At 36.5% G+C, this 25,552-nt stretch overlaps 1 protein-coding gene and 1 long non-coding RNA gene across 2 annotated transcripts; both read right to left on the bottom strand.

Moving 5' to 3' along the window:
• Positions 1 to 5,315: 5,315 nt before the first annotated feature.
• Positions 5,316 to 6,996, bottom strand: LOC140140984 (uncharacterized). The gene is made up of 2 exons (XR_011857338.1): positions 6,740 to 6,996; positions 5,316 to 6,515 (listed from the first exon to the last, which is right to left on the bottom strand). It is a non-coding gene; the product is annotated as an uncharacterized lncRNA (long non-coding RNA).
• Positions 6,997 to 7,995: 999 nt separating this feature from the next.
• On the bottom strand, positions 7,996 to 25,546 carry LOC140140982 (spermatogenesis-associated serine-rich protein 1-like). Its single transcript, XM_072162756.1, has 7 exons — positions 25,379 to 25,546; positions 20,885 to 21,023; positions 19,535 to 19,638; positions 12,148 to 12,315; positions 11,140 to 11,266; positions 8,896 to 8,958; positions 7,996 to 8,285 (listed from the first exon to the last, which is right to left on the bottom strand). The coding sequence occupies exons 1-7, from the start codon at positions 25,422 to 25,424 to the stop codon at positions 8,135 to 8,137; spliced, it is 798 nt and encodes a 265-aa protein (XP_072018857.1). The 5' UTR covers positions 25,425 to 25,546; the 3' UTR covers positions 7,996 to 8,134.
• Between the last annotated feature and the right edge of the window lie 6 nt (positions 25,547 to 25,552).

The raw sequence follows: 25,552 nt of genomic DNA, 5'->3' as shown, positions 1-25,552 counted from the left end.
CACATATCACACTAAGATCATCTTTCTTGAACCACTTGTCTAATATGGTAAAAAGCTGAGTCACAGCATTCTCATCATCAATTTTGATCTCATCGTTTTGCATGGCCAGTCTCACTTTCTCGTTGACGCCTTTGGCGTTTGGTAGTCCACTGTAGACAGCAAATCCTTGTCTTTTCTTTTCAGTCTTGGTGAATTGTGTCCACAGTTGGACATCAAATTTCCAGTCTTCATATGATGTGGTTTCACAGTTCCACACTGGTGGGGTTAGAAACTTGTTATCTTTCTTTTCAGTCATCTTGTCCTTTAGTAACCTTGCTCTGCTACCATGAGAATTGACTGATAAGTATCTTGTTACAGTTCTAAAGTCTCTTGTATAAACTATCTTTATGTTAGGCTCTACTTGAAGGGGTACTGTTCTTGACTAATCTATCTACTGTTCTTGATTACTCATGCATCACTAAACCCCACCAGATCTGTAAGAGGGAAACACATAAGATACAAACAATTAATTATAACAGGACATGCCTGGAGATGTACAAGAAAATATTGCCCTTTACATGCTTGTAACAGTTTCCAAAACTCCCTGCCTAAGTCCCCGCTAGTCCTGGCAGCCGTATTAGTTATTAAAGCCATAATGTGTGATTTACTCTACAGCGACACCCTCAATTTTTCTACTTTTGCATGATTGTAATGCCCATTGCTGTACAAGGTGAAAGACTAAGCCTGAAGTGCTTAAATTGCAGTAAAATTTAAGATTTTATAATAAAACCGGAGATGTCGGGTTTTATTCAGAGTTCACCAATCGAGTGATGGCTAAATACATCGCGTGCATGAGAATCATTGAATCAGTGACAATTAAACTGAGTGCATATTGCTATTCTTCTTGCATCTTGATGTATTTAAGCTGTGTGCATATCGCTATTCGTCTTACGTCTTGTTTGTACATCCCAGCTGTGTGAAGCTCTGCCAATATTCATGATAATAATTTGATTGGCGTAATAATACATATATTGTAGGCGCTGGAATGAAATAGCAATTTTCTTCATTTTACCTCATTTGTTTGACTTGAAATTAATGTGATCAGTGAAAAGTAAGATCTAAATAGGAATCTATTCTATGCAAATTACACATTATGGCGTTAACAAATTTGACACCACAATCTGGTTTTGAGATTTTTGCACAGGTTTGAGCAGTTTTATAATTTAGGATTTGAAACTTTTGATCTCAAATTTTAAAAGTTTAAAATCTTACATCATGATGTGGTACCAACACAGAATTATGATGTGTATAAACACAAATAGAGTTCTGCTTGCACAATTTAATTGCTTATAAAATATTCACATAATTCAAGTATTCACTCAGAATATCACTGACCTCAAGTATTCACTCAGAATATCACTGACCTCATTGTATATCACAGTGATTGACACAATGAGTACAATTGAGTATAATGAAGTATTGATTGTGTGAACTAATTATTTGTAGAGTAAGTCATAAACTATAGAGGCTGTCAGTGTGACCCCGGTGAGGGGGCACTTGACTTTGGAAGTGACGGGGATGTGCGAACAGCAGTCCAAAACTGAAAAAGGGGACCTTTCAGTGAGAAGGCCCCCAAAAGGGATCTTTCTGTGAGACTGGGGAAATCTGACCAAAAAGGGGGTCATTCCGTGAGACTGGGAAAAATTTTGGGTCAAAAATTAATAAAAATTTAGACAAATTTGAAAAATTTTGAAAAATACTGAAAAAACAGGGTCATTTACTGAGAGATTATCAGAAATTTCCCTCAAGAGGCTTTGAGATTTTTGCAGGTTTGAGCTAGGTTACTAGCTTATAAAATATTCAAGTAATTCAAGTATGCACTCAGAAATATCACTGACCTCGTAGTATATCTCAGAGATTGACAAAATGAGTATAATTGAGTATAATGAAGTATTGTGTGAACTACTTGCAGCCAATTATCAGCATATCAGTCTCATAGAGCTTTATAATACAGCTCTATCAGCCTTGAATGAGGCACGATTCAACAATGTAAAGTCACGTTTTATACATTACTAGCAGTCACCCGTCTTTTGCGGTTCATAAATATTATATTTTTAATTTGATGCATAGATTTGTTTTGTTTGGTTCTGTAATAAAGGGGGTAATTTCATTTTTGGTTACTAAGAACTGTCGTATAGGCATGAAACTTGGTGGGTACAGACAACATTTAGAGTCCAATTTTTGGAAGATCATTTTAGGGTCATCCAAAGTCACCCAGGGGTCATCTGAGGTCAACTTACTAAAAACTATCATGGGCATGAAACCTGGTAGGTACAGTCAACAGTAAGAGTCAAATTTTTGGAAGGTCATTTTGGGGTCATCCAAGGCCACCCAGGGGTCATCTGAGGTCAAATTACTAAAAACTGTTGTGTGGGCATGAAACATGGTGGGTGCAGTCCTTTTGAAGTCAGCCAGCGTGATTTGATCCAAAAAATGTTAACATAATAAACAATGCTAAGGTGGTTTTAACAGCTACTAAGAACAAGTCTTCATTCCCTCAATTTTTAGAGTATCATACAAATTTTTACATTTCTTGTGCATATTTCTTTATTTTTTGAAAATTACCTAAATTTTTCCACATGTTGAATTTTTTATTTATAGGAAAATTTAGAAACATCTTTAACTTGAAATGGAAACACAAAAGCTGATGAAAGAATTTTCTAAATTTGATTATACCTTTCTTTAATATGACACCTACCTGTATGTGGTTTTTCAATCACAAAAAGTGATTCAAGTCAAAAACGCTCTTTTTGACCAATTTAAAAATTGGCAGGCAAGTTTTTCTCACCCTCTACACATCCTGTATCATTTTCAAGCAAATCTGTTCAAATTACCATTTTTTGGATCAAATATAATGCCTGCTGACTTCAGAAAGTACAGTGATCAATCTTACAGGAAAATAGCCACAATAGCAATTCCAATTTGCTATTGTGTCCCTTCCTGCACTGATTGAGTAGCTGTATAAACCACCTTAATGAAAGCCTTATCCTGGGCCAGGCAGAACAGCAACTATTGTTGCATGTAAATGTGAGCTAATGTGCTTGCTCGATGGGAGTCAAAATCAATTTGATTCTTGAAGATGTACTCTGGGTATGGCTAGTCTTGATTCAAGCCTGTATCCACCAAACTACAGGGTGTCCCAGAATGATCTATACCGGGAGAGATGGAATTTTTTAGGTATGAAGGGCATGTTGAATGGTCATATTGTTTTGCCGTTTAAGTTCTACATATATTTAGCTTTCTCAGATTTTTTAGATTTTAAAAATTGGATGTTTCTAGTAGAAGTTATAGAAGATTGCGTAAAAATGGTGAATTCTAAATTTTGACAACGCAACCTATTTTGAAAATCTGTAACATTACTAACCGTTCAGCACAAAGTTATTTGGAAAAAGTTATGCAGGTATTTTAGTTGTACCCCGTTCATATTTCCACTAAATAGCCGATATCTATCTATTATTTATGACGTTACGAAGCAATCATTATATGGAATTAAGGATTTGTGGCCTAATCCATTCTCTCTTTGGCGGTAGTTTTAAATACTAGTTATTGTGGTGTGAGGTCCATGTCATTTGAAATGCTTGCAGAGATCGAACTGTTTGTGGTACAGAAAAGACGGCTCCTCAATTTACTGTACAGCAGCGTGGATTTCTTTCAAAAACTTACTGGCAAACCGACAGCTATGTTGAGACGCAAAGAAGATTCATTAGACGATAGTGTATAACGTAAAGAAGTTTGACGAGCACGGAACTGTCAGGAATCAGCAGAGTGAAGCTTCAGGTGCTCGTAAGACTGTAAGAACAAGAGCGAACATTGCAGCTGTCCGGCAAGCTTTAAGGCGCAACCCCAACAGTAGTTGTCGTCGAAATGCTGTGCCAAACATTCCATGTTCTTCATTTAATTGTATCGTGCAATTTTTCAAAGGTATGCGAGTCGTTTTTCATCGATTTTACATTATTGCATGCCGCGCCAAAACAAATAAATGTGGATCATTGTCATTCTTGGCTTAAATGTTCTTTGTAAAGTATATTTGCACCGCCTAAAGAATTAAAGTTGGAGAGCTTCCAATTGTAGAAATCAAAGATTTCTCGGACAAACTGTTATTCATCTTCAGTGAAAGCATGAATGACATAACACCGTCGGATTTTAATAGATAATGTGGACTAAATTTATTGAGATATACAAACTTCAGGAAGCGGTGAGCGAGTATGAAAAAAGCGCCTGTTGATCAACATGAACTGCATTGATGCACGCATTAGGCAATCGTTCATTTCTTCGAAACCAGTCAACCGAATCAAATAAAAGTTTTGTATGTGATGTACAACAAAATAGGCTATGCGCTACATTTTGAATTTTTTGATTCTGATGTCTATTTCTCGACTTACGTTCAATTTTATTCACTCTGTAATTTTTTCTGGGACACCCTGTATATCGTCACCCTACTACGATAATTGCCCAAGTCATTTTTTTATAAACATCATAGATTATAAACAATTGTTACAAAGCCCGTCCACCCCTCCCCATTGTATTGAAACATGAAGTGGGTCAAAATGACAGTGAGGTATACTGTATAGCTGGAAATTTTAAGCCCAAAAAAATATTCATTACACATTCTTGACTTAAACACTTAAGAAAGACCCTGCAATCCATGATTCTTAGCAGTGTGATATGATATGATATAACACACTTTAGCATGTGCGTGTCAAATGCGATACTCGTACACACTATTTGGACCACCTGGAGGTGCATTATAGCAATGGAACTGATCGACTTAAAGTCAGAGGTAATTCCATGTTAACTGTAGGATATGTGAATATATTTAGAAACCAAATTAAATACCCACTAAACTGTCCAGAATTGATAAAATCATGAAAAATTAAGCCAGTGAAAATATCCCACTATATAGTCATATGATAACTCTTCTTCCACAGTGGGGGTGTGGATTTCAAATGGAACGACCTAATGGATAACACTGAGATGTCTAAAACTCATGAATAACATTTTGTGACCAAAACCAAAGGCCATGCAATTATAGATTTGCATTTTTCCAATGCATAAATGCATACATTCTTATTTGGAGCAATTATCAGATCCAGATTTGTTTTTTACTTTTCTTTTGTTTTAACCAGCTTTTACTTACTCAAGGCAAAAACAATTTCACCAAGGGCAAATCTCTTTTAAAATTATGAATCGAACAGAATAGATATCAAAAATCATCCGCAAATACTATATGTGACATGAGTCGGATTTCACTTATAATATTTTGACTTTTGCCTTTGTTTTTCCAGCTTTTACTTACTCAAGGCAAAAACAATTTCACCAAGGGCAAATCTCTTTTAAAATTATGAATCGAACAGAATAGATATCAAAAATCATCCACAAATACTATATGTGACATGAGTCGGATGTCACTTATAATATTTTGACTTTTGCCTTTGTTTTTCCAGCTTTTACTTACCCAAGGCAAAAACAATTTCACCAAGGGCAAATCTCTTTTAAAATTATGAATCGAACAGAATAGATATCAAAAATCATCCACAAATACTATATGTGACATGAGTCGGATGTCACTTATAATATTTTGACTTTTGCCTTTGTTTTTCCAGCTTTTACTTACCCAAGGCAAAAACAATTTCACCAAGGGCAAATCTCTTTTAAAATTATGAATCGAACAGAATAGATATCAAAAATCATCCACAAATACTATGTGACATGAGTCAGATGTCACTTATAATGTTTGTGAGATATTGGCAAAAACAGTGTTAAAATTGTTATGTTTTGTATTCAGCAGCCACTAGTCCTGCGGCAGTTAGAATCAGCTTTGTGATTGGAGTGTCATCTCTCATAATTCAGACTTTTTCCTTTGTTTTTGCAGCTTTTACTTACTCAAGGCAAATACAATTTCATCAAGGGCAAATCTCGTTTAATTATGAATTCAACAGAAGAGATATCAAAAATCATCTACAAATTATTTATTTCCAAACCGTGTTAAGTCCACTATCCCATGTTTCTGATTTCCCTCTGCGATATTGCAATGTGTTGTGATGCTAGGTATTATAATTTCAGTTGGATGCACCATTACAAAGCAAACAGTGGATGGATGCACAGTAACAATACTGTGTGAGGCTTTTGTCTCCCAAATGAGAACAATAGTCTGCATATTGTTATGCAGCATTGTTATGGTAAATAATAGCTTGATGATAATACAACTCATTGTTGCTAATGTCAAACTTGTCAAAGTAATTATGATTGTATCTCACAAGTAAATGAGACACATGGGGGTGTGGACTTAACACGGTTTGGAAATAAGCTCTTCAAATACTATATGTGACATAAGTCAGACGTCACTAATAATGTTTTTGAGATATTGGCAAAAACAGTGTTTTGTATTCAACTGCCACTAGTCCTGTGGCAATGTGAAACAGCTTTATGATTGGAGTGTCATCTCTCATAATTCAGTACTCTCAGGTATACATGCCCTGTAGGCCTCTAGTATAACATGATTCTCTATAATACAAATATTGAATAATGGTAATAACATTTTCATAAGGTGAAATACTATTCCATTCAACAACAGTTCATATTTCTTCAAATGAAAATATTCTTTCCATCAAATGAATAAAAACATTCCTAATTTTGTTTTATACAACTCATAGATTATTCCTTTTCTTCCATTTAATTTTATTAATCACCAGGAAAACACCTGTAGGCCTCTAGTATAACATGATTCTCTATAATACAAATATTGAATGTTTATGAGTATAATGGTAATAATATTTTCACAAGGTGAAATACTGTTCCATTCAACAACAGTTCATATTTCATCAAATGAAAATATTCTTTCCATTAAATGATTAATAAAAACATTCCTAATTTTGTTTTATATGATACAACTCATAGTTTATTCTTTTTCTTCCACTTAATTTTATAAACCACCAGGAAAACTAAATAAATTAAACAATTTTAGACTAACACCCACAACTATAACTGACGAGTCGAGGTAGTCACCTGCTGTGTGCTCGCATTTGTCAGCATTGCCATGGTAGCTTCGTACGATCGCAATGGAAAACTGACTATGCACTTGTGCAGAGTGCAAAAGTCTTTTTGCAGCTAATGCTACAAATAGCAAAAAGAATCAATAGTAATTGACCAATCAAATGACAGGAATCTATGAGTTATATAAAAAAAATTATAAAAGTAGGATATCTCACAATCAACATTTTTATAAATATTTCAGTAACTATTTAATTAAAAATCACTTACCTCCCCTCCATGAACCCCTCCCCGTGAACCCCTCCTTGTGAACCCTCCCCAGCTAATAAGGATAACCCTACCTTGTATTTCACCCCTCCATTTCTATATCATATCCCTCCCGATGACAGTTTAATACCCCCCTGCTAAGGGAACAAACCAAAAGATCACCCTATCAGCCCTATAAATATAACTAGTTTTGTCACAAAGCTCGAGCCTTTCCCTCCCCATGTGTTACAAAATCTGAAGTGAATGGACCAAAAACCCAGGGGGAGGGGCTCTTGTATTTCAAAGAGGATATATCATGCTCATGCAAAAAAAATGTGTAAAAGGTACATTTTTTCACAAGCAAGCGATGTACGCTCATACATCGTATAGGGTGTCAAAATAGAAAATCAGAAAAAAGGTGTTTTTGACAGGACCTTGTATAAAATATTAATAAGTACATCATATGATATAATATATAGGGTGTCAAAAAAATCAGAAAAAAGGTGTATTTGAAAGAACCTTGAACATGAATTGCAAAATTAAGATCATAAAGTATAAAATACAACCAAAATGTGTTTAGGGTACTTCTATTCTATTTCTATGCATTCTCTCATCAAAAGCCTGTTCAGCAACTAAGCTACTCTAAGCCCTGGAAAAATCCTTGTTTAGGGTCTGTTTTGAAAGTTTATGCATGAGCATGCTTTGAATACAAATTCCCCGACCAAAAACGCATCTGTTTTTTAAGAGGATGAAGAACATAACTGTCTTTTTTACCCCTTTCCCATAAAAAGCTAGCTTCTTTCACAGGGCTAATGGATCTTTTGGTTTGTTCCCTATAATATAGTATCCCAGCCATCTGCTACGTGGCAGCAGCAGCCAGTAGTTTACGCCCATCATCCATGACAACAGGTGGTACTAATGGTGTAGCTGGTCTCCATTCTTCTAAACATTGCACTAGGTTCACTTCTTCTATGTATTTTCTCCTACGATCCTTTGATCTGTATGGTTCACTGAAAGAGCAAAATAAGACAAAAATTTAGAGATAAAATGAAGGTTTGCAGAAGCCTGCTTCTTCCAAATGCAGCATTTTTCTCTTCACTGTGACCCAAATTTGTAGTTTTATAACCTCTTATAACAGCAAACTACAAATTCTACAGGTGGCTCTTATGTTGCATTTTGATGTGGCAGCCTGACCATAATCTGGAAACTGCATTTGATATGGCCTATGGAACCAGAAATATGCATTAATTGTGCTTGAAAATCACAAATTTGAGTAAACAAGTTGATTTTTCAATTCTTTTTTAGTTAATTTTTTAAGTATACAGGACATATATAACATTACAGAATATACTGTATATTCAAGTACATAACTTCTTTTAGCCTAATTATGACCAGCTTGTAATAGGCGAGAATTATTTGGTTTTTCTTCCTGTGCGAGTCAATAAAGTCCCAAATTACGCCCGTGTAAATTGGCAAAAACGTTTGTCAGTCACGCAAAGCGCATTTCGTGTAGGTGATCGCCCAGCTGTATGTACGCCATTCTATATCAATCCACAACGTTATCGAGTCCCGCCTATTACGAGTTGATCAGAGTGTTATTTGATATGATATAAAACATACCATGGAATTGAAGGCAAAGCTTGTAATGGTACAAATGTGTCGGGTTTACTTCTACTTGATCCACTGTAAATATAAAGAACCAAAGAACAAAGTTATTAATACATGCTGAGCAGAGATATTGGCAAATGGAATGGTCACCATAGGGTTGGAGACAGGTCTTTCAGAGAGTAGACTAAGAACACTTGTACTTGTGTGTTTTGGCCCTCGTGTGACAGTCTTGCTTTATTTTTATGTATCATAAAAGGAGGTGTTTAATGATGGCCTTCCTTAATGACCATTTTAATCAAGGTTCTTCATTTACGCCTTATACAGCCTTTTGAAACGACTATTTAAAAGGGCATTTCGTGATCCACAGCCTGCATCCCCCACTTTTCTCAAAAAAGTTGAGATTTTTATATCACTGGAATACTCTGGCTACATAATGTTTATGTACAAAATATTTCTTGCAGATTAATTCGTTTAGCAAAGATATATGAAATTTGAATTTCGTTCTGGTGCACCAGAACGAAATTACAACGTATTATCTATGGAGCAGTGTAATACACATAATCATGCATAACTCATAACGCAAAATCGGAATCAACTGAAATTTTGGGAATATGCTTTTTTCGTGGATATGTACTGAAAAATGTCATAAAAAGAGGATGCTAGGATCACTTAAATACTCCTTTAAGACAGAAAAATCATGATTATATCCAGGATAGTATCAAATTTCTTCCAAGGAAAAACTCTTACAATATGCCTCACACAAGTTGGTTCTTTCAGAACGCTATATTACGAATTTACCTCCCACAACTTGCAAAAATAATTTTTATTTTTGTTTTGTAAGAAATGACTTCTTACATACGCTCACAAAAAACAATTTTCATATACCAGAACTTTCAGAAGGTGTTTGGTTGTACATGGATACGTTTTTAATTGTCATTCACACATAGTGATTTTTAGCACGTTTTTCACCAAAGAAGGATACAAGCTCTAAAAGCTTTATATGTAAGGTAACTATTGCAAAATTATATTTAATTTTATAGCTGCATGAGATGAGCCATAAGATGTGCTCTGAACTGCACTTAATTTCAGATAATATAAGGCAAAATTTAGCCTAATTTTTTGTACTTGCTTCCCCATTAAGGAAGGAATCAAACTCTAAAAGCTTTTATCTGTAGTGTAACAGTAGTAAAATTTATATTCAATTTTGTAGCTACCTGCATGCGTCGTAAGTTGATTTCTGATAATATAAGTAAAAACATAAGTTTCTTGACTTGGTTTTCACGATTAAGAGGATTCAAACTCTACAGAAGTTTTTACTCTGATCGGTATCTATTGTAGTAATTTTTATACTTGATTTTGTAGTTAGGGTCATGTGTGTCGTGGGATGTGAACTTTGAACTGGACTTCATTTCAGATAATATAAAGCAACATTTATGAGTCCCATGAATTTTTTCAGGTTTTGTGTAGAAACTGCGCAAAATAATTTAAGTAATTTTAGCCTCCTAAACTATTGTGTACTGTGTGATATTTATCTGTGCTCCAAAGTTGTAATTAAACTTCAATGAGATAAATAATGGCAAATGTAATGAAAAGATAAAACTGAACAGTTGATTTCAAGAGATTATGATACTAATTATTTTATGGTGCCCATATTGGACACAATTATTTACTGGGTGGACATTTTGGGGCAATATGGGAAGGTTGAATTAATTGGGTGGGCAAATTAATTTACTACCAACCCAGTTTATCTGATATCTAACCACCCTGCTCTATTTTTTTCCTTTTCTACTCCCCTTTAATTTCTTTTTGAGGGGAGGGGCCAATGCCCCCTGTGTCTGCACCTACTCTAAGGTAGCGTTTCCCAAACTATTTCTATATACAATATGCATTGGTCCCAATGAAATGAGCAAAATTACTTGCATTTGGGGCTAAAATAGTCTGATATTGAAAATACCAGAGGCTTTGTTAGACAATTTTGGGTTGAATAAAGAAGGAAATGTTTACATTTTTACATAGGATTTACGACTCGATCTTACTTCATGGAAGAACTTCATTTCCTGGTCAATTGACCGGTTGAAACTTGAATGGCATATACCGTAAATATTTTAAGCACAGATGTTTATTTCTCACTGCACAGATTTTTAATCCCACAGCACGGCCGGTACTCATAATTATTGCACAGCCCTTACTCATACTTGAATGCTGTAACAATATTCAAATACACAGGAACCAAAAACAATCATGTTTTATCCTTACCCAAAGTTGACTACAGGCCTTGTTGATCCATACATATGGAAGTTAGGTGAGTATTCTACCACTTGATAACTTTTATCTCCCGGTGAAGCTGCCGGGAAATTGTCTCTTCTTTGAAGCTCTGTGTAAACTATGTAATGAAAAGAGAAATGCATAGGGTAGATTATTTCACAGGTTATCAAAAACACCCGCTTCAATAGTATGTGTAAACTACATGTACATAAAAGTTCAATATATATCAACTTGTACAGTTTAAAGCATCGACCACAATGCCCATGTTGATGTGCGTTGTTGTAAAATGTTGTGAAAAAAAATTTGAAATATATATACAAATCAGCTCATTATCATAACATAATAACGAATATGCAAATTAGACCCAAAAAAAGCAGCTTGAATTTTTAACCGTGGCCTACCTATATCTCCGCCTATCCATTCAAGAGATACGACATATCTAGGCAGACGGATGGCTAATTCCAGCCCCAATATAGGCAAATTACCTCATCATATTAATAAATATTCAAATTAGACTAAAAAAGTAGCAGAAAATTCTAACCGTGGCCTACCTACCCTAAAATATCCAGCATTTGACTATCCATATAAGAGCATTATTATCGGGACGGAGGTACAAATATTGCAAAAATAGTAAATCTTTTAAATTGTTTAAAATTGATCATCTTTGTGAATGAAACTTTTTCTTTCATTTGAACCCAGGGTAAGCACCAGGGTATTTTATTAGGAGGGCGATGTAAATGTATGAAAGGCTATAATTCGTAATCATTTTGAAAATGAAAACCTTAATGGAGCCAGTTGGCGCAACTTTTTGACAATGTTTATGGTTATTTTATGTGACCATTATTAACAACACATTTCCGACAGTATCCAACATTTTTAGTGGTGTGGCGGAAGGGGTGTCTGAGGGGATAAAATCTTCTTTCCTTTTTTTACAAGGGGCAGCCCCCTTCCCCCTCCTGTGGTGCTGCCCCTGTTTGAACCCATGAAGCCCTTCCTTACTTTTTCTATTCTTTCCATACAGCATTGAGTGTGTGATTTCTTTGGTTGTTGTTCTACCAGCTTGATGTACTGGTTTATCTGTCTTGTTAAGAGTAAATTGACATCTCCTGCCTATATGAAAACCCTCTGGATATGATGACCATTCCTTTGTGGTTTGATTTAGTCGACCTGTAGTAAGATAAAAATCATGGAATATGCAGTTTAATAACTTGTGTAGAACTGACTCAGTGTTTAATTAAGCTGTATCCGCAAATCCAGGGGGGATTCGACTTTGGAAGTGACAGGGATGTGCGGACAGTAGTTTGAAACTAGGGGCTTTCAGTGAGCGCCTAGACACAAAAAAAAGGGGATCTTTCGGTGAGAAGGCAAAATTGTCAAAAATTCATCAAAATAAATTTTTTGAAAAAATGTCATCAAAATTTGAACAATTATTTTGAAGAAAAAATAATGAAAAACCGGGTCATTCGGTGAGAAATTTATCTAAAATTCTTGAAAAGAGGGGGTCTTTTGGTGACAGAAAAACAAAGGGGTGCAGTAAAAAAAAAGTGGTCATTGGGTGAGAGAGAGTTGTAAAAATGGGGGTCAATGTGACCAGACATCCCTGTCCCCCACCCCCGCGGCCCAAATATCCGAGTAGTACTGTAACGGGACCGAGCTTGCCCCTAATACTTTTGTAAACGACTGATGGAGAAGACTAACCTTCTAAACATACAAATGGTAGCGTAGTATCAAAGACTAGAATTCTCCCCAAGATATGTGGAATCAGTGATGCATGAAAGGAGAAGTAACAGGTAAAAATGAGACTTGACAATTCTGTTTTATATTTGCTTCTTTTGTTATATCTTGTATTGTTATTTTGCTTTCATATTTGTCTTATCACATCACAAATCATAAATACAAGTAGGCCCTAAACACTGGTAAATACACAATCTCTGTTGATGAGCATGACGATATTTCCTTATTTCTCTCTTTTAAATCCAAATAAATTGCCAATAAATGCTGCCGAACAGTACATAGGCCTACTATCTGCTTGAATAATCGAGAAGCATAAAAATACAATTTAATCAACAGAATCTCCCATCACATGACATAGTCATAGGCTAGGCCAAGGCCTAGTAGGCCGACTACAGAGTATAGTATCCATGTCTGTACACCTATACGAACTTGCCATGCAACAATGAATGCACACAAAATACAGTGCATAATTTTCCATTGGACTTGTTCATGTGTGCCGCAAGTCACTTGCACAATAGGCATAGGCGCTAGGCCAAAACACGAGTGCATAACCACCCGGTGTTGCCACTATTGTGGTAGCTAAGCTGCCCCTAGCTCAATCTGAGCTCCAGAGTAGGGCGTCTTTGCTTTGGTTGGCAGTGCTTACCTTCAAACTGAGTGAAGGTTTGGGTGGACTATTGTCCACCAAGCAATCTGAGTAATTTGCGTTGTGCACGGCCTTTTATACTCTCCTGAACGCGTTCATGGAACCTTTTGGCGGCTGCGTTCAAAGCGTAAGCTCCGTTACTGTGGATATCGCGCAGTCACTCCGCGTCAGGCGCTCACTTTCGAAAAGATTTGAACATGACGAAATCAACAATTTAATAACTAGAACAATTGCTAAAGTGTTTTTAAATCAGGAATCAAACTGATGACCCCCTTTTTTTTTTTTTTTAACATTAAAATACTCAAAAATATCTTAAAATTCTACATTCTTAAACAATTACATCTTAAATAATCCAAAGTTTGATCAACAAAAGTCGTTTTTAAGGAAATTTACAATTTTAGGAAAAACTTGTTTACGTTCAGGCGATTGATGGCGGGAAGTTTCAAAATGACAAATCTAAAATTCTTTGAAACAACACATGAAAAACCTGAATTTTGTCCTCAATATTTACTCATAGGCGGTATGTAATACCTTATTTTGTTCCTGACCAAATTATTTACACAATATTATAAGATCTCCGTACAATACTAACGGAAGTAGTAAAATTTGAAGCCAATTTCGCACGTACGACATGACAAATTTTCTCTGCCGTATTTTCAACACTCGACATAAACTGACGATCGGCAGGTAAACAAATCCAAATATTTACAAAAATATACCTTGTGTAGAGCCATGCAATCATTTTTAAATTCATAATAACAATCAAAAACTACCACGAACACGTGAGCATCGTGACTTTTCTCTAAATATGAATTTGACAAGAGCTAAATTTTCGTATTTCTGCAATAGGCAAACACACAGGAGGTAAGCTTAAAAACAGGCCAAAAATCTGAAATCGCATTTTGGCTCTCCGTTTCACTACCCCCTCTTCGAGACTATTTCGTCCCGAAATGTAACATGTATAATTCATTTAACTTTATTACAATAAAAAATCAGAGCATTTCCTTGACAAAACTTTAACAGTAACAAGTAAATTCACTCAACCATTGTTTGGTGACAGGCTGACAATAACATTGTCGTGACCTCGTGACCTCCAAAAAGTTTTCCAAAATTTGATTGGCTATTCGGCAGATTTACAACTGTACATTATAAAAGCAACTATTTCACATGCAAATTATATTATGTTTAGAAGTTTATACAAATCTTTCACAGTATCTCTAGCATAAATCATTTAAACATCTGGTTTTTATGCATACTCTTCTTTACCAATGAAATATTAATTTACAAGAACCATTTAATTCACCTTGGTGCACGTTTCCATCAATTTCATCTTGACTTTCGAGCTAATGAACAGAAGTCTGTCTCTGCATCAGGTTACACAAAACATTACCATTTTACATTTTTGCCATCAATTAATGATCAATATTTAAGTTCAGATATTTTAAAAGTTCTATATTCCTTAGCATCCTTTCTTCTGATGGACCTTGTCTTCAGTTCAATATCTTTAACATCTGAGAATCTACATTATCAAACCTCTTTCGCAACTCTCATGAGAAACTGCCAGATTGGTTCACCGTCGATCATGAGAGGAAATGTTGACTGCGCCGCCCTTACATCAATTATGCAAGGTGTAAAGAAACCATACATCATCCAATAAAACATTTGACCTGGTAAAGAATAACCATTGACTAGTCAAATATCACTTTTGCCATTCATTCTTGCACCTGAGTTCTATTAAGTCCATGTAGACTTTCTCAGTTGGCAATCCACCCAAGAGCGAAACTTGATTTTCTGTTACCAATGCGCCTACATAGCCTGACATTGCTCTGAAAACATCATGACTGCAATCAGTGAGTCACCGTCGCACCAACCAGAGTTCCAAAATCATAAGATCTGCATAACCGGCCCGTGATGATGCCTCAACAGTATCAGTAAGAAAACAGATGATGAGATCTAGTTGATTTTCATTTCTTAATCCTCTTAACAGCACATGCTGTATACGACGAAACTTATCGCTATCTTCAGTAGATAGCACGTACACATCTAATGGCTATTCAATGAAACAACCATTATTGTAGGCTTGAAATCGATGTCTGTTATTTAACATAGCTATCTCCATCTCCATTTTGTTTTTCTTCATCTGTCTTTGTAATCTTCATAATCTGACATTCAATTCAGAATTAAGGCATGAAATCTCATGTATAAAACAACACGAGTGCCCGACAGTCAACACTGTTCATATTTTTCATGGTGATGTCTCCATGCATATCCATCATTCCAAATGATTGTAAGACTAGTTGTGTCGAAATAAAGTGAGGTGTCTTTCACTTTATCTAAATTAAGAAATCCAGAATATTGCTCTTTTTAAAAAGAACAAGAATTTCACAGAGACAAAACTTGATCAAAAGATTGTCATGTCAATACCGCTGCAGTCAGTAAAGTCATATCAAACTTCTAATCACGTTTTGGCTGAAATAAAATTTCATTTATGAAGTTCTTTTTATTGGAGGCTGTCCCTCCCAAAGTTGAGTTATTATAATTACATAATAACAATAATGAAAACAATTTTTTATATACAGGGTCTACATGCAGAGTAGACAATCCGCTATGAAACACGTTTATATGATGATGATGCCGGCAAGGCCTATACCTGACTTCAACTTCATAAAACAGTAATTTCATATTTTAGCGGCAAGGAGCTGTGAGCAGGCAGTGCAAGGCGTCGGTGAGCCCTTTTCCAGACTTAAAACACCACAAAGATCAATGACTATACGGCGAGGGCTTTTCCGCATATCATTATCCCCTAATCACGATAACTTCCGTCTCCTTGAATCTTCCTCGTAAACGTATTTACAAATTATATACAATCAGACAATCATTGCATATCTGCATGATAACTGGTCACTCTTCCAGACTCATTCTGATGATGGCAAGTCTCCTGTTGCAAATGAATTGGTGCACATGCCAGATAGTGTGCCTATACCATCATCATGACCGTCATCCAGTACCATAGCTGACCTCTTCCAAAGACTCATCTGAGATGACAACTTTCTCAGAGTGTCGGCGTATTGGCCAGATGAAGCCCATTCACCTACGCCTATACGGTCAACTAATACCGTCTGATCATCACTCGGGGTACCTGCTGGTTGGCAGTCTTCCCCATATATCAAGGGAGTTTCCTGACCACCAGTTAACTGTCTCCTTAGAGCTAATCGTCTCCTGGCTCGTCTTCTAGATGATGGAGACTTCCGTGTCTTCCTCCCTTTATTTTTTGAACTGCTTGAGCATGCCATTGGGCAGGGTAGATCATCACAGTCTTTCCCAATTACGGGAGCATGCGGCCTGGTTAACCCTTTCTGGATCTTCAAGAAAGCTAACCTTCTCCTGGCTCGCATTTGTGATGAGGGAGACTTCCGCTCCTTTCTCGATGATCTCCCAGTCTTCTCTTTCACATCTACAAATTCAGCAATTCCATCTGCACTAGCATCATCTTGATGCTTCCTGTACTTTTCAGCTTTGTAGAAAGCTTCAGTTTCCACTGCAAACTTAATTGCATCATCAAAAGTAACAGGTTTTGCACGCAGGATGTTTAACCGTGACTCGCTTTCTCTGATAGCACTTATGAAGTATTTCTTTGCTATCTCCTGTGAGAAAGGACTTGGTATTGTTGGTAAAGCTAGCTTGACTAACTTCCTGATGTTGTGAGCTAGGTCAGGCAATGACTCTTTTGGGTGCCTTACTCTGTTATTGAGTTTCACCCAGAATAGCTGTTCCTGATTTTCTGTTCCAAATCTCAGGTTCAAACAGGCCACAAGTGAGTGGTAATCATGCCGTTCAGTCGGATCCAAATATCCCAGTACACTCTGAGCAACACCTCTTAGACTAGTTGCTAAACAAATGGCTTTGGTATAATCATTCCATTTATTCCATTCAGCAACAATTTCTAATTGTATCAAATAGTCTGACCAGGAAGTGGTTCCATCGTAAGTTTGAGGTTTTATTTTCACTCCAGACTGAGTGTCATTACTAGAATGTTTAGGCCTACTTCTCACTGACTCATCACTTCCATGAACATTAAATTCATCACTAGCTAATATTTCTGAGCTGGTATCGGTTGGAGAAGTATCAACACTATCTTCAGTCGCTGCCATAATAAATCGTGAGCCAAAATTTGTTAAAATTTTGATTTATCCACCGCTGCCACCAGTTGTAACGGGACCGAGCTTGCCCCTAATACTTTTGTAAACGACTGATGGAGAAGACTAACCTTCTAAACATACAAATGGTAGCGTAGTATCAAAGACTAGAATTCTCCCCAAGATATGTGGAATCAGTGATGCATGAAAGGAGAAGTAACAGGTAAAAATGAGACTTGACAATTCTGTTTTATATTTGCTTCTTTTGTTATATCTTGTATTGTTATTTTGCTTTCATATTTGTCTTATCACATCACAAATCATAAATACAAGTAGGCCCTAAACACTGGTAAATACACAATCTCTGTTGATGAGCATGACGATATTTCCTTATTTCTCTCTTTTAAATCCAAATAAATTGCCAATAAATGCTGCCGAACAGTACATAGGCCTACTATCTGCTTGAATAATCGAGAAGCATAAAAATACAATTTAATCAACAGAATCTCCCATCACATGACATAGTCATAGGCTAGGCCAAGGCCTAGTAGGCCGACTACAGAGTATAGTATCCATGTCTGTACACCTATACTGAACTTGCCATGCAACAATGAATGCACACAAAATACAGTGCATAATTTTCCATTGGACTTGTGCATGTGTGCGGCAAGTCACTTGCACAATAGGCATAGGCGCTAGGCCAAAACACCGGAGTGCATAACCACCGGTGTTGCCACTATTGTGGTAGCTAAGCTGCCCCTAGCTCAATCTGAGCTCCAGAGTAGGGCGTATTTGCTTTGGTTGGCAGTGCTTACCTTCAAACTGAGTGAAGGTTTGGGTGGACTATTGTCCACCAAGCAATCTGAGTAATTTGCGTTGTGCACGGCCTTTTATACTCTCCTGAACGCGTTCATGGAACCTTTTGGCGGCTGCGTTCAAAGCGTAAGCTCCGTTACTATGGATATCGCGCAGTCACTCCGCGTCAGGCGCTCACTTTCGAAAAGATTTGAACATGACGAAATCAACAATTTAATAACTAGAACAATTGCTAAAGTGTTTTTAAATCAGGAATCAAACTGATGACCCCCTTTTTTTCCATTTGAAACATTAAAATACTCAAAAATATCTTAAAATTCTACATTCTTAAACAATTACATCTTAAATAATCCAAAGTTTGATCAACAAAAGTCGTTTTTAAGGAAATTTACAATTTTAGGAAAAACTTGTTTACGTTCAGGCGATTGATGGCGGGAAGTTTCAAAATGACAAATCTAAAATTCTTTGAAACAACACATGAAAAACCTGAATTTTGTCCTCAATATTTACTCATAGACGGTATGTAATACCTTATTTTGTTCCTGACCAAATTATTTACACAATATTATAAGATCTCCGTACAATACTAACGGAAGTAGTAAAATTTGAAGCCACTTTCGCACGCACGACATGACAAATTTTCTCTGCCGTATTTTCAACACTCGACATAAACTGACGATCGGCAGGTAAACAAATCCAAATATTTACAAAAATATACCTTGTGTAGAGCCATGCAATCATTTTTAAATTCATAATAACAATCAAAACTACCACGAACACGTGAGCATCGTGACTTTTCTCTAAATATGAATTTGACAAGAGCTAAATTTTCAGTATTTCTGCAATAGGCAAACACACAGGAGGTAAGCTTAAAAACAGGCCAAAAATCTGAAATCGCATTTTGGCTCTCCGTTTCAGTACACCTAAATGTTTGAAGAATACACCCAAATATCTCACTTCCAAAAAGTGATATGCATTTATAAAACCTATACTTATAAATTTGTTTTAAATCACAAATAATGCTTGACACAGAAAAATAGATATATTTAATTACCTGGATAATATCTCCTCCTAGGAATTGTAACTTCTGACCTTGGTTCTGGTTCTTTGAAAGCACCTATGAATTTCACCCTTGAATCCCAGTCTAATCCTCCTCGTCTGAAAAAAACCAAAAATTGGAAAGATTTTGATGAGCAACTGATGCAATTCCAAATATTATGAGATACCAAGGGCCAGGGGACTAAACTTTTAACCCTTCGTAACTCCAGTAACCATCCTTCATAACTCAAGTGGAACCATTTGTAAAATTACAATTAGAGAATAAGCGATAGGAATTTTTATTTTGCCTATCCTCTACCGTGTGATAGGCGACAGGCAGGTCCAATATTTTGAGTAGTGGATGCGGCGCAGCCGGTATCCACTACGATAAAAAATATTGGACCTGTCGCTCATCATAGGTAGAGGATAGGCAAAATAAAAATTCCTATCGCTTATTCTCATTCTTAGTCAGTTAAATACTATTTTAATAACTGTAAACAATTTTTTAAAGCAAAAACTAAGTTATCGTCATAAAAACTCCCCTCATTATCAAATGAACGAAACTTGTTTACAACTTCACATATTCTGTTGCGCGTACTGCTAGCACGTTCGCGTATTCCGCACTAGTCTACGCATACAGCGCGATACATACGCGCACCTCTACAAGAGTGTTACGCATTATCAAGACGCATGATGACGTGGGGTCGTCTACGGCCTGATAGGCGGCACCGAAATCATGCGATTATCCAATCAGAAATGTGTCTACTGAACTAGACCACTCCTACTGACTTAATACCCAATACTAGGCGTATTACTAACAGGCCCGTGCACGCAGGATTTTTTGGGGGTGCTGATTTTGAAAAAGTGGACTTTTTTTTCCAACGGGGCGATTTTGTGAAAAGTGGACTTTTCCCTCAAATTTGGACCTTTTGACCAAAAAACTGTAAAAAACCTGATTTTTTTGCTTGCTACACTCGCAAATTCTTCAATTTTGGGACTTTTTGTGTACTTTTGCAAATTTGGGGAGGTGCGGTCGCACCCCCCCCCTCGTCTGCGCCTGATTACTAATGAAAAAGGTACAAATGTACCATTCGTATTATTAAGTTTAGTGAAATGTAACTTACGACTCATAGTAATAATTTCAAGACTTACGAAGCTTCATAAAGTTTATAGTCAGATGGACCTCTAAATAATATATTCTTCTTTTCTCTGTTCTGCAAATCATCTTCATGGGGCCCAGATTTGCAAATTAAGTAAGCAAGTGGGATGGCATATTTTTCCAGCTTTAGCCATTTAGTTAAAAAACTGCAACTAAATCGCAACATTTTTTAGGCCTAATCATCCTGTTTACTTTATAATGCCTTACTCTGAGTATTCCACTTTGATAGACTGTGAATGTGGCTTCCATTCAGGCTGTATTCCTTCTGATGGACTGATGTATAATCTACCTCTGGTGTACTCTTCTTCTTCACCTCGTCTCTCAGGAAAATGCCGCCTTTGTCGCTCTGAGTAATGGAGAAAAAACAAGGTACTTGTTTGCAACAGAATTTTGTAAATTGATATGCACAACATTGATGTTTAGTCATGGTTGCCAAAAAACCTGCAAACAGACAGGTTTCATCATTAGGAATTTGAACCAATCAAAATCAATAATGCTTACTTATCTCTTGTGCATCCCCACATTGAAAATGCTATTTCAGCGTGTAGAACAGACAGGGTCTAATTCTGCATAAAACCGGGCAACGTTATTTCTATAGATCTGCTGCGCATTCAAATTGCATTGTATTGCATCGTAATTTCATTTGTGTCTATGCTAATTATGTTTACACAACATGAACTCACGTGTTTTCAAGCAAATTCGCCGATAATCGATGATCAAAAGCGATCGGAATGTTACAAAAGTACAGATCGCATTCAGCTTACTTCATATGAGATGATCTTTGGAAAAATACGGCATAATTTGTCTTGGTGTTTGCGGAATGCCATGCAGTAAAATATTAATACGCTATGCGGCAATTCATGATTGACAACTAACAATCGGCGTGTCCTTCAGTATCCTCCACTGTCAATTTCTTATCCACTCACTAATCCTCACAAAAGCTTTGTGTTGATTACGTAATGTGTGGACGCAAATTGCAATAAGTACAATGAAATAATGAGTAGGGCGGGCTCCGAGGCGGGTTTCTTCTTCATCTTACGTAACAGTATTGTTCTCCAAAAAAACCCGGAAGCTTGTCGTTTGGAGCTCTAGCTGAAATACAGCAAGATAATGTAAGATAGTAAATGTAAACCTGTATTTTAGCTAGAGTATCTCGAGCTAGTGTAGAACCTTTATCAGAAAGACTTGACTAAAGTAATATTCAGATTTCCTTTGACAGCATAACCATCGCGTATACGCGCGTGATGTCAAGCGCGTGCATTGGACCTTGCACAAAATAATATGCGCTGGACGGCTAGCAGTAAGCTTAATTTGTAAAAGGAAATCTGAATATTACTTTAATAAAATTGAGATGGTGTAGGGGGGTGCCAAGCAGCAGCTTTGCTACATGGTTACAGGAGAATGTTGATTGGTGTTCTTTGAAAGACCCTAGAACACCGACCCATTGCATCAGGTCGGTTCAGAGTGATGCAGTGTGGACATCCGGCAACCGTGATCCACCTCGAGAGGTAGACCATGCGGTGTGACACCCGGTATTTCTACCAGTGGAAACACAACAGTTAACGGTTGCTGGGTATTGAACTTATTTTATGTGTCACATCGTGATCTTAAAAGCAGCTTGGGGGTCAGGAAAACATTTTCAGTACTTATTTTAAGCATAAGAACAGTAGAATTCGAAATGTGCTGGCTGTTGCCTGAATCGGATTATGGGTTACCAGGTAATACCAGGTAAAAATACAGAGTGCTCAGTGTAAACGCGCAGTTAGACATGGTCCCTATTTTTGCTGGTAAATCCTAAGACATGGGTACGTTTTTGACATAAACCCTTTTTCCACAAGCATGACGAGTAAAATCTTGATCTTTTCGGGGAAAATGGGTTTATATTTCAAAAGAAATCCTTATAGACATGAGTCTGTATTTTTGAGAAAATCCTTAGAAATGGGTATCTGTCCACGACAAGAGGACACAAGTCTCACATGATCGCTTTGTGTACCCTCAGACCAGCTCATTAGTCTATGCCAATTCCTTCTTCCCGCGTACCATCAAGGATTGGGACATCTTGAAGAAGGATCCAGCCGAGTACCCATCTCTTGACACCTTCAAGATTGTGCTGAGGGATCGTCTCCTGATGTAGCTCTGCATCATCCAGTTCCTACCCATGCACACACGTAGTGCATTTTCCTCATATTTGAGGCTGCACTTTAAAAGGAAGGAAGGAAAAAACTTTCATCCAAATTTTAACAGTAACAGTAGGGATGAACAATGAACCATCAACTTGATTAGAACACTCCCATAGACATGCAGGGAGCTCAACTGTGCACTGCTTGCACAGACATTTCTAAATTGATCTCATTCTTTTATTTTTCAATATTTTTCTGTACAAATAGGGGAAGTTAATGCCAATTATTTTTTGTAACTATCTTGCAAATTACAGCAACATAACTTATTTAATTTTCCTGTAAGTGCGAATCAAAATTGGTCCATCACCACAGTGCGCTTAATTGCCAGTGGCTGAGTTCAGCACTGCTCAAGAATGGCCCAAAATATTCATGTCAATAATTTCAGGTGAAAAACGTGGCCTACTGAGCTGAAATTTGGCAGAGTTGCCAGTAATACCTCTATCATACCCTCTGTACAAAGGTTAAAATATTGAACAAGTAGATCTCGAGTTAAAAATTAAATCACCAGCTTCCCTTTGGAATTTTCATATTCCTTTCGAATCATGCTAAGAAGACACCTTTCTGAACATAAATGTGAAGTTTCGTGCTCATTTGATGTATTTTTCACCTGATTTCAACCCTAAACATTTTCTTATATTTATACCATCTGCACTGATTTGCTGCTAAACACGCACAGGAGCTGTACTTTTAAAATACATGTACGCGCCTAATCAATAATGAGTCTTTCAATCCATTGTTAAAGTATTGTGCTCCCTGTAGCATATAAAGTGACCAGGCCCTGGAGTGTGATGGTTTTGTAGCACATGACAGTATTCATTCAAGCCTATCAAGGTCAGTTATTAGCCACTTGCTGAATGGCTGGGCATCATCAGCTATCAATGAGATACCTTATGCTACTGCCAATCACAATAGAGGTTAAACATTTTGTTAAAACCCCAGAAGTGATATCAGGACAAAGCTGTGCATGTTGGTACTTGATTGTTTGGATTCCTATGTTGAAAATCCCTTGTAGTACATTAGTATTTTTCTTATTGTGTAGTGTATATTGTTGTGGAAAAAAAGTTCACCTGGACTTTTGATTTTGTGCCACTTTGGCCATTATGGATGATTTTTGGCAAATGTTTTCTAAAAGCATGATTTGAGTGCCTCGTTTAGAAGAAATACTTAATGCTATTGACTAGTAAAGTGCCATTTCATAAGAAACCCTTTGATACTTTCACAATATGCTTGTTTCATGTTTGTATATATATTAAACTAAAGAAATATAAAAAGGTAAATATATGCTTATACCAATTTTGCTCACATTGCTATATTTAGACTTTGTCAATTTATTTCGTTCCAATGACCGGTCAGAATGGGAAACTTTGAAAATTCATAATTCGAAAAGTTTTTGACCGATTTGACCATTTAACCACCAAAATACTTCTGTTGATGAGTTCTTTCCAGAAAACAATCTTTTGTAGCAATAGGGGCAACATGAAATTATGATGGTCATCCCTAGTAACAGAATGTCAACGCTGTCCGACCAAAAAAGGATAGCAACTCTCTAGGATCGAATATGTAACTATCATGTGCAAATTCCAAGCTAGAGTTCTTGAGTAAGGATGTGATATCTGCACTGAATCCTAGATTCCAGGATAGCTTTATTGTTTAACTATCCACATACATGACATAAAAGTATAACCTGCTGTGCCCAGTGGGATAATTCTCAACATTGAGGTACTGTAACTCAATATCTTCATTTATCCTTATGACATTTATAAGACACTGACCGTAGATATCATTATAATAAAGATGGAAGCCTTGCTTGCACTGCAGGACTATATTATAGGCGATCCTGACTTTTAGACCACCCGAGCTAGAAGGTTAAAACTGCTAATTTATAAAATTAAACTTTCTCAAAACTTGTTTTCAACTGTACAAACATACTTCTTATTCAATCAAACAAGCTTTATTTTGTTCCAAAATTCATGTTTTTTTAGCTATTTTTAGAGCTTGATGCAAAACACGGTGATACATGGATCCGAAGCTTTCACGTAGCATGATGTACGCGCATTTTGACTGCAATTTACGCTAGGCTATCATAGCCTATCATGCATTTTTAAGCGCGTTTGACATGTTTTTAATGAGTGACACAATTCTGCATTTATTCAAGATGTATTTTTCTGAGAAAATGCCCATATTTCCCGAATTTCCTGCAACTTTTCACTCTTCTGATCATCTTTTCATGTGATGAAAGTGATGTGATTTTATGTACTTTTACTTTTAAGATTATTTTAAAACTATTTTTCGAACAAAAACTCCTTAGAAAAATGGCCATTTTCACTTGTTTTCAAAAAGTTGTTTTGACCTTGTTATGTGTGCCGTATACATAGGAAGACATTTTTTTTTAATTTACAGGTTTTAAGCTTACTCAACAATCAACATGCATGACATGTCAAGTTTATAATAACTGAACACAAGTCACAACTTCACAAGTTACTCAAACAAACATGTCAAATTTATTTCATGAAACACTTACCGGCTCTCCCAGACTTCCCAACTTCAGTAGTAACATGGAGAGCCATGTTGAGAAGATGATTAATTACTTCGTGATCAAAATTTCTTGTAAACACAAGCAATGAAAACCCCGGAAATGGCAGTGCACAACACGGCAGCTGGCTTTACCGGTTGCTTGGAAACAATTTGTAAACTT

Source organism: Amphiura filiformis, chromosome 19 (genome assembly GCF_039555335.1).
Source record: "Amphiura filiformis chromosome 19, Afil_fr2py, whole genome shotgun sequence".
Classification (NCBI taxonomy): domain Eukaryota; kingdom Metazoa; phylum Echinodermata; class Ophiuroidea; order Amphilepidida; family Amphiuridae; genus Amphiura; species Amphiura filiformis.
Note: the sequence above shows the minus strand (reverse complement) of the source record. Positions and strands in the feature narration are given on the sequence as shown.

Excerpts from the sequence above, each read along its gene's own strand:
- LOC140140982 (XM_072162756.1), bottom strand. The coding sequence starts at position 25,424 with ATGGCTCTCCATGTTACTACTGAAGTTGGGAAGTCTGGGAGAGCCG. Across the intron at positions 21,024-25,378 it reads TGGGAAGTCTGGGAGAGCCG|AGCGACAAAGGCGGCATTTT; the intron begins GTAAGTGTTTCA and ends TCCATTACTCAG. Across the intron at positions 8,959-11,139 it reads AGGCCTGTAGTCAACTTTGG|TGGATCAAGTAGAAGTAAAC; the intron begins GTAAGGATAAAA and ends TTATATTTACAG.